General features: G+C 28.2%; 1 protein-coding gene across 1 annotated transcript in view; it reads right to left on the bottom strand.

Moving 5' to 3' along the window:
• Window positions 1-13355, bottom strand: part of LOC123293181 (sodium/potassium-transporting ATPase subunit beta-2-like) — a 56085-nt gene that overhangs the window by 4330 nt on the left and 38400 nt on the right. Inside the window, exon 2 of the mRNA XM_044873954.1 lies at window positions 1079-1219. Coding sequence (XP_044729889.1) covers window positions 1079-1219 — 141 coding nt within the window. The remainder of the gene's footprint in view (window positions 1-1078; window positions 1220-13355) is intronic.

The following is a 13355-nucleotide window of genomic DNA, read 5'->3' as shown; positions in this document are numbered from 1 at the left end:
CTTAAAATATCAACCTCAAAAGCTGTACAAGTTTTGTTTCAATTCACTCGTAAATTATTTCAACGAGAATTATTTCGAATACGATATGCTCATTGGGAGGAGACATTCGCACATTATTAATGACTGAGAAAAATGTAGTTGGCAGTTCAATTGAATGAATTAGGTCTTTGTCCGAAAAAATACTTATTATACTTAAATTATATAAGAGGTATAATTGAGAAGTAGTTCTATCTATATTATAACCTTAACATACGATTTAACTACTCAGCGCATCCATTTTTACTTGATATATCTCTTGCTTCTGCCATCCATTTAATCAATTCGAGCAGATACATATAGTAATAGTAATAGATGTAGTAAGTTCTTATTCTTAAGGTAAAAATATAAAAAATGAACAAAAAGAAACAAATACACAAACTTTTATATTTATAATGTTAGTCTTTTGTTTAGAAGGGATATTATTGCTAGAATATTTTTCGGGCACAACTTTATAAGGGCCACCATGGTAATGCAATAAGGAATATTTATATATTTTTTAATATTTTTAATTCATTGTTTACACCGTTTTAACATAGTAAAAATATAAATACTGTTTAAAAATGATGTAATTAAGTGTAAAAAAATATTTAAAATAGAGAATAATTTTGAGATGTTTAAACGCAGTTCTTTTGCCGCTCTCTGTTGATGACGTATTAATATGTGACAGTTCAATGTGAAATTTACACGTAAAAAAATGGATTTACAACTCGTTATTATTAAGTTTACTAATAAAAAGCCGTAGAATAGTATAACTCAATTTAATACCATACAAAATATTAGTAGTTAATACCATACAGTATGTCAAGAAATCTAACAAAAAAAAATGTAAAATTCCGTTTTAGAAATTTGAATTTCTCTTACTGAATTTGTACTTTTATTAATTAATTTTGAGTGATTAAAAAGATATTAATTACTAAAATAATGGTTCAGTTGAAATGTTCAGCTAATAAAGTTACGGAAAAAAAAATTTTAACCAAATTTAAATTTCATGAATATTCCCTATTACTCTATGTCTATTATGAAAATTTGTATCACATACCTGGATTATCACCAATTAACGAACTTGTTAACTGCCATTTTGGCATTCTATCATCTAATGTTTGATAAAATACTACTAACATTATTGTGAAGAAACCTGCCAATGCCAGGTAAAATAGTGTGTAAAATAATAATATTTTAGCTGAAACAAAAAAAAATTAAAATTAATTTGACAATTCAATAAACTTAAATACTTAAGACAATAACAAAAACTCTGAATATCAAAATTGATTCTGAATTCGAAGATTTTCATTTTCTAATCACTTAACCTTTATAGATATAGAAAATTTATTTAGGGTCGATAATGTATGTATAATGTGTACCTTTATATCTATTATTTATTTATCAGCATAAAAGCGATACCACTGTGAACTATGTAAACTCCAAGGATAATATAAATTTTTTATGATTTCCCTTGAGCACAACAGATTTTGAACAATAAAAAATCAAGTTGTTTTAAGGTAGGAAAAATGCCCACACTTGTTACGCCATTGCACAAAGTAAATAGTATTATAATCATGACAAAATTTGGTATTAACTTTTCTTCGGAATTATGAAGGACTCCGCAATATAAGATAGGAAAATGGCTTTCTGGGAAACTTTTTCTTACCCATCTTAAAATGTTCTCTGAATCATTCTGATCAAAAGCTCTCACGGCCAGAAAAATTTTTAACGAGTAATTTTCGAGGTGTGGGTGTCTTCAAAGCAACGATTATAATATATCTTTAGTATATATGGCTAGGAAAATGACTTTCTGTGAAAATTTTTCATACTCCATGGCTGGAGGTTTAGCTTAGATGGTAATTCGTATACGGATGTTGCTACTGGGGCCGATTTTATAGATTACCAGTAAAGGTTAGCGTAGTGGGATAAGAAAGACTCATCTAGAGCCATTATAAATTCAGTTAAAGTTGTTTGTGGACATCCTAACTTTTAAAGTTTCTAATTTTCCAATAACACACGCTCACGCTATATGGTGTTGTTTCCTAGAGTGTTGATAGAGCTTTCTGGTATAATCGATAGGGGTGATTCTGGGTACGTCAGGGTGTAATCCATGATGCAGTATGATCTTGTGCCACGAATCACGCATCTTGAACCATGGATAACACATTTTTATCAATCTTTATAATAATTTGCCGCAAAATTCGAAAAGTAGTCGATAAATTGACTTAAATATTTAATAGGCCATTGCATTTATCTGAGCGTGTTTATATATCCGAGACATATTGTATATCCCAAAGTTTTCACGGGAAGTGGAACTATTTAAAAATAAAAACAGAAATGAAATGAGTCATATAAATGTCAAATATTTTCTTTTAGTATATTTATAGATGGCATGTTTTGGATCATAACTCTGATAATAGTTTCATTAAATATTCATAATAATAATAATTTTATTTGATTGTAATATGTAAATATATAAATAGAGAGACCAGGTGATCATGTCTTCGTCTGCGTAGAATACGTATCGAATAACCAGTCCTTTCTCCAAGTTTTCGTCTAACTCCTTAAAACACTGTATTTAAACACGAAAATTTAGCTTCTGCATGCTTGTGGTTTTAACAATCGAAAAGTAGTCAATGGATTGACTAGAAATTTTGACAGGTCGTTGCATTTTTACCCAAGAGTGTTTATACATATCGAATTCATATTTGTTAAGTATTTTTATTTACTACCCTAATAATTAATAGCAGGCAAAGCCACAGCGTGGGCAGGTTAAGCTAGTAGGTTTATATTTCCATTGTTATATTTTAATGCATATAGCTTTTAAAAAACACATAATAGTTAATTTTGATCAGAATTACTAACCTCCCGCCCTTACAGATTGTTTTTCTAGCTAATCATAATACTTATTTGGGTTGATACTTGCATTTATGTAGAGTTATCTGAATTTAATCCTTCTTGAATTTGAATATAAAAAAGTTTCTAGCATTATATAACAGTTACATTATACTGCAAACTGTAGTGAATTAATTATAAGTAACATATTTTTTTTTTAAACCGTTGTGCTTTTTTATAATTTTTACGATATCTACAAACGTAAGTATACTTATGTGGTTACATAGTGTTTTAATACTTATGTACGGTTACATGTGAATTTATATTATACGTAATTCACTTACAAAATTTATTCAAATCCTTTTCGTTTACCGTGTGTTTTTTATGAACTGCCTATCAACTTCCTCAACAATTACAAAAATACAATTTTAGTAAAATATTTAATTGTTTCCCTACAGTATTGTAAAAAAGTTTTGGTTTATTGCACGGTACATACATATAAACCAAATACATGCTTTGTAGTCAAATAATGTCTTATTTTTAACTTTAAAATACCACGAAACTACAAAAATATATAATATATTGTGTGCAAGTGTTGCTTATAAATTTGATAATATAAACATCGCTCTTCAATCATCAATACTCTAACTATAGTCGCCTCTGTTCATCAAATGTTGGATCTTCGCTGAACTCATAATTAAATTAAAATTTTCTTTTTATATCATCGACAACCTTAACCTTACTACCAGATTTTCTAAATATTTTAGATAGTTTTTTATCACACTCTCGAGATTTTTTGATATAGAAATATCCAATTGAAAAGGTAACCTATATCATTTTTTCAGTCAACTTTGAATTTGATAAAATAATAATAAAAAGCCCTATGACCTAGGAATTTTATATACATGATTTATTATATATGATTTTTGATCATATTATATATATATGATTTTTGGAAACTTCGTTAATCAAAAAATGTGTTTATAAAGTTTTATTGAAATCCCTAGTATTTTCCAATCCTTACATATCTCCTTAAGATAATTAGTTTCTAGATTGAAGATACAATAATACCTATCTATAATTGACTTAGATTAAAGCTATATAATATCAAATTTCGCTCCAATAAATTTTAATTTTATTAATAAAAACTAATTTTATAAAATAAGAAAATATTTTTAAAAGCTTTTCTCATAGAATACGAATCTATTAAAAAAAAATTTATGTTTTCATTTGAAACAATAATGTTACCCTAAATAAACAATATAAAAATAACTACACCCACTTATTATTTTAAAAAGGTTTTGTTTCATATTTTCTTTTATTAAAATGTTAATTTTTCGAATGTCGAGATGCAAGTCTATGAAGAAATAATAGCGGGTATTTCTTATAAATCTTATATGCAAATTCATAGCTTTGCATAAAAATTAATTTTAATATAGGAAGTCTGCTTTCTGTACAAAACAATTTCCATTTAGAATTACCTCAAATCTGTCTTATGATTTAATAGATTGAGATGTCTATACCATGATTAAAAAAGGTTCAGTTTTTTCTTATTGATATTCAGTGTTACCAAATCAGTAATGTTACTACTAAATCTAATAATTTTACTCGTCTAATCTAAAATTTTTTTTGTTTAGTAAGTAGCTGGTATTTTTTTGTAGTTAATAACCTCCAAAGTTAGTTTTGCATTTTTAACTATTAATTTACAAAATAATTAATAGAGCAAGTATAATTTCTGTTTAGTTAATTAGTTTTCTTTTTCTGTTATCAGTACATATAATACTACAGTTCAATTTTGTGATGTTTTATTTGAAATATTTAATTTTTTTAATTTCCGTTCCTTTATTTTTAAACACTGTATCTATCGCCGGCCTATTAGTTTTTTAGTAGTTTAGTATTGTTTGTTTAGTGGGCTTGGCAGTTGAAAGTTGGCAACACTGTATATATATCAGCAATTCAGGAGAAAAATTATAGTGGAAATTATTACTAGCTATTTATTAATTCGCCCTCTTTTTGTCTATTGGATTGGTACTAGTTAATGTGGTTTCCGAAAATAAGATACTTTCTGATAAGATAAAGAGCGACCTAGAAATCACAGGGCAGAAAATAATCCAATCACAATACCATAATAAAAGAAATGAAGTTGAAGCTATTATAAAACTAAAAAATCCTTTTTCATTGATTCCACCATATGTTAATTTTAGACTTTTTTAAGCTATAAAAAGACATTTAAATAAAACATACTGTTTAAAGCACAAGCTCTAATTTATTGCAGTTTTTTTATCAGACTTATTTTAAAATTCTTTACAAAACTGCAGCGAATTGATAAAAAATGGTCCAAAAATGTTAAATATTGCTTCAAAAACTGTACTAAAAATTGACTACAACATTTATTTATGAGGCCTTTGTACTCTTAAACAAAACACTAAGTACGTTCCTCATAAGAAAAAGATTAAAAAATAAAATAGTAAATTAAAACAATTTTCAATTCAAAATATTTTAATTTTAGGTTTTTAAATAAATGATCATCTAAACGTATTAAAAAAGGATAATAAAATTCACAAGTATTAATAAAACAACTATATACCTACTCCTTGTAAATCCCTAAATAATTACATTTTACAATAAATATGTAGAATAAAAAAGTTAGTCATGTGTTTGTTCTAATTAAGCCAAAGGTAAATTACGTATACGGAATTACTTTCCTTGTAACAGTTTCTGTAGTCAGTAACAACTGGCAGGCTCATTAACGAAGACTAGATATACAAAATAGGAACTAAAAAATAGTAAAAGAACAGCTTATAGTTCTAGACGGAGTTTTTTTTTTTGTCTCCATCAGTGGACGTACTTAACCAAATTTAAATTAGAGAATATCACAAATAGATTCATCGGATTTAAAAGTATTACATCTACAAAATTATAAAGCATCGTTTTCCAAGGACAAAATCGTCATAATTAAAGAGAAACTGACTCCAACCATTTATCAAATGTTTTTTATAGCGGTTTCAAATCTGTGTAAAAAAATCTTTTCTTGGTATTCGAAAGGTCAAAACCTGAAGCAACGAGACAGGGCTTTTTAAGTTGTAATAGCAGAATGCAACTTTGATTTTATCCAAGCATTCTATGGTGGTAACGATTATTGCTAAAGAAAAATCAGTGCTCTAGGGATCAAGTGTTGCAGTTGAAACCACAATTCCATCCTAATTGCATGACTTGGTCACCTGGAACTTTTTCCGACTGCCTGGAGTTTCCTTTGGTGTATTTAAGGCTAAAAATTGTAGTGTTTTCAAAACGTACACATTCATTGAATTTTCGCACATTGGATAGCATAAAATATGATATCTGAGTATTTTTGAAAAGATACACGATAACACTGCGACCTAGTAAATTCCAAGGAAACCTGCATTGATCTTCCGATTCTTAATACTAAAAGTAAATCCAATAGCAGGCCTCAGTTTTTCTTCTTTATTTAATACTTGAAAACAAGATGCAACCCTAATCCATAGCAAATATAAATATTTCATGTATAAACTCTTTATTAATTTTTGCATGGCATAAATTATTATTATCATATCACCATGAACATAGTGCAATAATAAGTAACAAGCTGTATTTTTATATAGATTAAAAGTTGTTTTGTCAGAGAGTTTTGTATAATAGATAAATGCAGGCGCCCCAATGGCTGGCTAAAGTATTCGGATCGATATAGAGACCTACATTCAACATCATAATGGTGTTGCCACATTATCCATCCTCCGTCACTACCGTCACCAACGGAGCGTCGTCGCGAGGAACCCAAAACAACACTGATCGACTAAGTTAGCGGCCGTAGTGTGTGTTTATGTATTTGTGTATGTATGTATATATGTAACCTCGACAACGACGGTAGTTGTTTGCGAAAAACGATTTTTCGTTTTTGCATCTTTGTCTTACATATTGAAATTTTATGTGCAAAACAAAATAGCAGTAGCAGCAGCATTGATGCCGTCATCATAAATGTTATCTTATGTATGTTATATAGGTACGCATATCTTTATGACGTCAGTTATTCGAATTTCCATTTATTTAGTGAAATGAATTTCGTATGTTACAGATGTTTTTAAATCAAATGCATTTAAATAAAATTACTTATATTTATTTATTTCCTTGCCAGATTATACGACGGTGCGTGGGAAACATCAGTCAGTCTGTTATTTTCATGCAGCAGAAAGCTAATTCTTCCGCTATGAACATACATTTGCCAAAAACTGTTATTTGGAACATTGACTACAAATTAAATTTTTTTATACAGTTTTGGTGAGTAGTATCATAGAACAATTTAAATTAATTAAATTTTCGCTTGTAATAATTTTAACCTTTACTTTTATGCCAAATTTTAATATTTCGGCATTTTGAATTATAACACTATACATCTTTTTACTCTATAGCGTTGTGCCCTATACATATTCTCCTCCCCCAAGTTGAATGAAACTATTTGCTTCCGTGGAACCATATTAATAGATACAATGAAGGCTTCAATCAATATAAGATTTTCATATTATGATAGCAACATTGGGTTTCAATGCTTGAAATAGCAACCCTTTCAAATATATAACTTTTCTAAGTTTAGGGATTTATAGTCTGGACAGATTTTCATCAAGTATACTGAAGAACATTGTCGATTAAACTAGCTTTCAGAAAGCATAGACAAACTTCCTTGAGGGTCGTCAGCCAATTATTTAATACATTAGGAAAACATTTTGTGACCTACTAATTTAAAGGGTAAATGAATTGTTCAACGTATGGAATGACGACTACAGTATGGAATGGCGACTCATATATTACCATACATACACTAGAATGTAATATCGTTATCTTTACTTATTTTCATATCTCATGGAGGAATGTTGTTTCTTATACAAGTTTTGTATCGGTCTAGAACTAGAAAAAACAACTCTTATGAACTATATTAAGACGCCATTTATTGCCAAACAAAAAACTACAAATCGAAACAACCAATTCCGCAGACATGTCAACTTATAAAACACAGTTCCGCTACGACGATACGGATTTAGCAAGGCAAACTGTTGACAGTCAATCTTACAGTATCGTTAATAAACCATATATAATGTTAATTATTTTATTAAATCTACCATCATTAAACTGTATAGTTACAAATATTTATTTTAAGATTTTATTTGAGAAAAAAAACTAAGTTTTGGATTCTGTCCTTATCTATCCATACACCAGACAATAAGCTTATAGATGCTTGAGTTATAGCTTGGACGTGATGATGAACTGGTACTGAGTAAGTTAAGAAATCTTCATAAAATTGTGAAATATTTTAAAGTTAGACTTTCCTGATTTTTATAGAAAAAATTGCGTCGAGCACGATGGTAACAATAAAATTTAAAAAACTAAGGCTTCAATGTTAAATATTTCCAATTCATAACGCCCGTACTTTCAATGCAAGCACAAAATTTCTTTTTATAAACTTCATTTGAGACTAATTACAAATTTTACCCTCAAAACTATTGTCAGCTAATAATAAGTTATTTTCATCATTTTCTATCATTAAATAACAAACCTATCTACCCTATTTTAACCTCAGAAACCGCAGCATCTATCCTCGACATTTTTTAGTCGACAAATAACAATAGTTAATTCTATTTATAGGTTTGGCAGACAAAAGTATAACATGGAAATTTAATACAAAAATAATAATAATAATAATAAGAAAATCGGATAGTGAGGATCTGGTCCAGGCATGCAGTTGATTTGGTTGATAGAACATTTTCATCGCTAAAAATTTATTTATAACACATATTTTCGGTGATGGAAAATATTCGAGTAGTGTGAAACATCAAGAACAAGTTTTTTTTCAATTTGTCTGGGTAACTTTTGCGATTACAATAAAAAATTTTGCACAAAAATATTGCTAGATCAATTCTACACAAAAAAGATTTTTACTTTTACCGTAAAAGTACCGATATTTAAAATGTGTTTATTCAAGGCTAAGCAAACAGATTGAAGTCACTATCACACTTTCGCCATCAAGCCTCCCGCGGATGGACATTTTATAGAGAAACTACAGTTACATTTTTTTTTTGTGAAAGGTGGCTCACTATATATTTATCCTACTTAAAAATGAGTACCTAAAAATATTTTTTTTATGGAATTCACATACCAATATTTCTTATGGATCACAACACTGGAATGAATGAATCCATTTTCAAAATTCTGTCATCCAAAATGTGGTAACAGTCTCCATGAAGAAATTTCAGAGTAATTACTTTATATAAAAATTGGGTATTGGCGATCTTTTTTTGAGTAAACATCAATATTGTTTGTTTAAAACTTTTAATCATAATCCCAAGGCTCAACGGAGCATACATCGAAATTATATTTCTTTAAAACAAAACAAAGCACATACCACTCGTTCCCCTTAAATCTATTTTCAATTTTTCAAATATATTTCCCTCTCCAAGATTTCTCCAAAAAATCAGATGGATAATATTGTCGATTCATTTATTTTCAATTACGCAATACGCCATTCATAAGCATGCAAAGAGTGTTCCAAACCTCATGGACAGCACAAAAGAGGTGGATTTAGAACGAAATTCTAAATAGAAAATTGTTTTAAGAGGTTTTGATCTAAGGCTCCCTTAACGAGATAGGACTTCATAGAATATCATCTGTTAACCACCTTTCTTTTAAAATTAAATAATTATCGTTTTATTTGTCGACGTCATAAAAAGATTCTCAAAGAAGAGAGTTTTTTCAGCAAAGAGTTTTTTGGGAGGGAAAAAATACTTCACCACCTTTACAAAATTTTTTATTGTTTGTTATAGCATGTTTTGGCAACAGTTTAAAAACATAAAAATATATTGGCCTTTTATAAAAAATTCTTTAATTTCAACTTATATATATTAAATTTAAATAGTTTTAAATCCATAGGAAATATTGTAGAAAATAAAATGTAAGGAATAAAAATAAAATCAATAAAAATATTATCTGAATAAAGAAGAAAGTCCAATGACTAACAAAAGATATCGTAAGTATTACTATCGTCGATATACATAGGGATGGATATATGAATGCTTAAATATACCACATGTGAACACAACCAAGCACTCTTATGACTTCGTAACCCCAAAAAAGTCATTAAAACTTTATATTATATTCTAGACTTTAAGTCGACAATATTATATCATATTCCTACCTATACTTTGAATAATAAATCGAATTACTTACTTTTGTATTAAGGGTTCTTCCCTTCAGTTAAAAACAATCGATTTTTTTTTCTTTATGTTTTATTTAATTTGTTTAGAATTCAATACAAAAATTATATAACAGAGTTCGAATTATTTTTTAAGCTTATAAGTATTTTATAACTTAAGTTTATAAGTACAAAAAAAAACCAACAATTTTTTGCGTGTTATTTAACGCGCATTATGACAATCACTTTACAACTAAAAGCAAAAAATTAAAAGTTAAAAAAAGGTCTACTTGAGTAATAGGTTGGACTAATTACTACTAACATATTTTACTCGAAATGTAGTTTTACAAAACGATTCCCAGGATTCTGAAAAAACTATTGATCAACCAACTTAAAGCTTTGTACAACTTTTTGAAATTTATTAAAACCAATCCTCAAATATCCAAAATCTGTCCAAAAATTAAACAAATTTATTTTATTACCAATTTTTGACCCAAAAACCTGTATTTTTTTCTCAAAACGGAGTTCGAAATATATTTTAAGTTATAAATAACTTAAGTTTATAAGTATAAAACTAAAACCACCAATTTTGTCGAAAATCTACTTAATTCGGTGAAATGCGCTTTATTTAAACTTGGGTTAAAGCATGTTTGAAATTTTTTAAACTTCCTCTAACGTTTTATTCTTCTTTTTTTTCAGTCGTTTGTCTTGCAATATAGTACAACAAGTTTTTAAAGTTGTTGTAATATATGCTAATTTTGCTGAGTTTTTTTTAAACGGATTGGAATATCAAAATAACGGTAAAATACGAGGCTTCTTACTTTCGGGGGAATGAAAAAATGAGTCAAGTTTAATTTTCCGAAGGAGCCTTTCGAATCAAACTATAGTCAACTTTTATATAGAATTATTTATTTTTTGTAGAAAATAATAATTCTTTGCCTAAAAAAATCAACTTTTCATCACACTAAAGTAGGTGCACTATTACATGTTAACCTACAACAATTCTGAATCCAAAATATTATCGTTCAAAATGAATTTTAACGTTGAAAATTCAATGTCAAATTTTTTAACGATTGCAATACATTCTACATTCTGTAGCGTAATAGATACTCTGTCTGACGTAAAAGGATTTGAAAATTATCATTCCAAGTTTTTGTTAATAATTCATTAAAAGACCTTCTTGTTCAACTATAATTTTATAAAAATATTATTTTAATAAAACGATTCATGAAGCATATAAATCCAATTTAAAGTTTTTCAATAAAGCTGTTTTATAAAAATTTTCGTAAGTTTAAGTATTATACTTACGATGTATATAACTAACAAAGAAAAATTATGTATAATTTTTTATATTGATAATCGTGTTTAATTATTTATTCACTTCTTTGTCTATACCTATGAGCTAGAGGAAGTATTTTAACAGATTTTGGCGGAAATATCTATTCTTGGATTCATTTTTATTAGCTTCGTGTACCTTGTGTACGTATATGGATTTTCATTCTGCGATTCTGAACTTATTTACTTGTTTTCTAGGTGATAACCCTATGCACCTTATGCTAATACATTTTAAAGTCTACTAGAATAAAAGATATAATCAAAGACTCGAATAACATAAAAAATGTTTCCAGTCAGTATTTTTGCATAATACTGAAAAAGAATTAGGCCAACTTTTTTTTATTGCAATCATCAGGTTGTTCAATTAGGCGAGTGATGTTTGTAAAATGATTTTGTGTTTGCTATTCAATTATTTACTTATTAGACTAACATAAAAAAATAGCCATTGACACATGCTCAGTCGAAAATAATTTTATTTTTCGAAAATACTATTAATTTCCCCCATTTTCATATTTCACACCCAGGTACAATGGAATAATTATAGCTCCAGGGCGAGTAAAAATACTCTCCCATTAAAATGGTGAAAGAAAAATTTAAAAACTTTCTTTCACCATTTTAATGGGAGGATATTTTTACTTGACCCGGGACTATAAAAATTGTTTTTTAATCTACGGTACCTGGGTGTGAACACTGAAAATTGGAAAAATTGACAGGATTTTCGAAAAACCCAAGTATCCATGGCAATTTTAAACATTCTTATCTGGAAAACCGCTTTTCTTTTCTTTCAAAGAATGTTTCACGTTAATCAAAAATTTGTACATAACAGTCTTAAAGATTTTCATAAAATTTATTTTCAGCTTTAACAGTGCAACAGTCAACCTTAAGAAAAATGAATAGACTTTTGTGTAAAACAAGGAAAATTTTATAGACCTTTATTCGAACAAAGAACACCCATTTTTGTAATTTAGTAAAATATGTTTCTTTCACTCATTGTCCATTCCTCATAATAAATTGAATAAAACAAATCAGACAAATTCTCAATCTTTATGTCAAAATATCCCAAACGAAAAAGTGTAAAAAAAAACATAATGTGCCTTCTCTATGAAATATAAGTTAAATGTCAATGAATGGTTCATTCACTGAATAATATACAGAATAATTTTAAAAAAACGGATATCCATCAAATAATCTTGTCATTTTTACATACACAAGGGCCCAAGAGGTGACATACATTCAAGGGGGTGGGTTTTTTTGTAATAAAAAAAAGAAGCATTTAATGCGCCTGACTAAGTAAATTTCAACAATGTGTACATCAATATAAATAATTTATTTTAAAATATTCTACACTAATAAGGTATTATTATTGATTTTTGTGTTTTTGGTGTCATGCCATGAGAGATATCTTTCATGCAATAAATTATCAAACCACAATTCTATTCCTACTACAACTAAACTATCTAAACATCAAGTAATAATATAAGTTTATAGTTATTTCTAACTTTCCCCTTCCTATTCGTCCTGCACAATAATATCATATAAATAATATTGTTACAATACAAGTATATTATATTTAATACCTGTTACCACTTGAGTACGAAATAACATTAACGAGACAGTATGTCAATACAAGTTTTAGTTCAATTAAAAACCATGTCTAGTCGTTTGAAGTTAAAATCACTTTAAAAAAAAATACATATGTGGCATTGGATTCTATGAGCATATATGCATCTTTATCTTGTGTGTATTTTGATATTTGCACTCACTCTCGGAAAAATGTGGTTGCTAGCAAAAAACTGTTAAAATATTATTTTTCTCTCTTCCGGGTAGAAAGTAGTTGCCGCTTTTCGCCTCCGTTGGGGAAAAAAAGAAAAATAGTATACACACCACGGGAGCAAGTAGAAAATGTCTCAGATTTCATGTTTGCCAACTCCGGCTTCGCCTCGGGCGACAATGAACATGAGATCTA

The sequence above is a fragment of the Chrysoperla carnea genome, chromosome 1 (genome assembly GCF_905475395.1).
Source record: "Chrysoperla carnea chromosome 1, inChrCarn1.1, whole genome shotgun sequence".
NCBI lineage: Eukaryota > Metazoa > Arthropoda > Insecta > Neuroptera > Chrysopidae > Chrysoperla > Chrysoperla carnea.
Note: the sequence above shows the minus strand (reverse complement) of the source record. Positions and strands in the feature narration are given on the sequence as shown.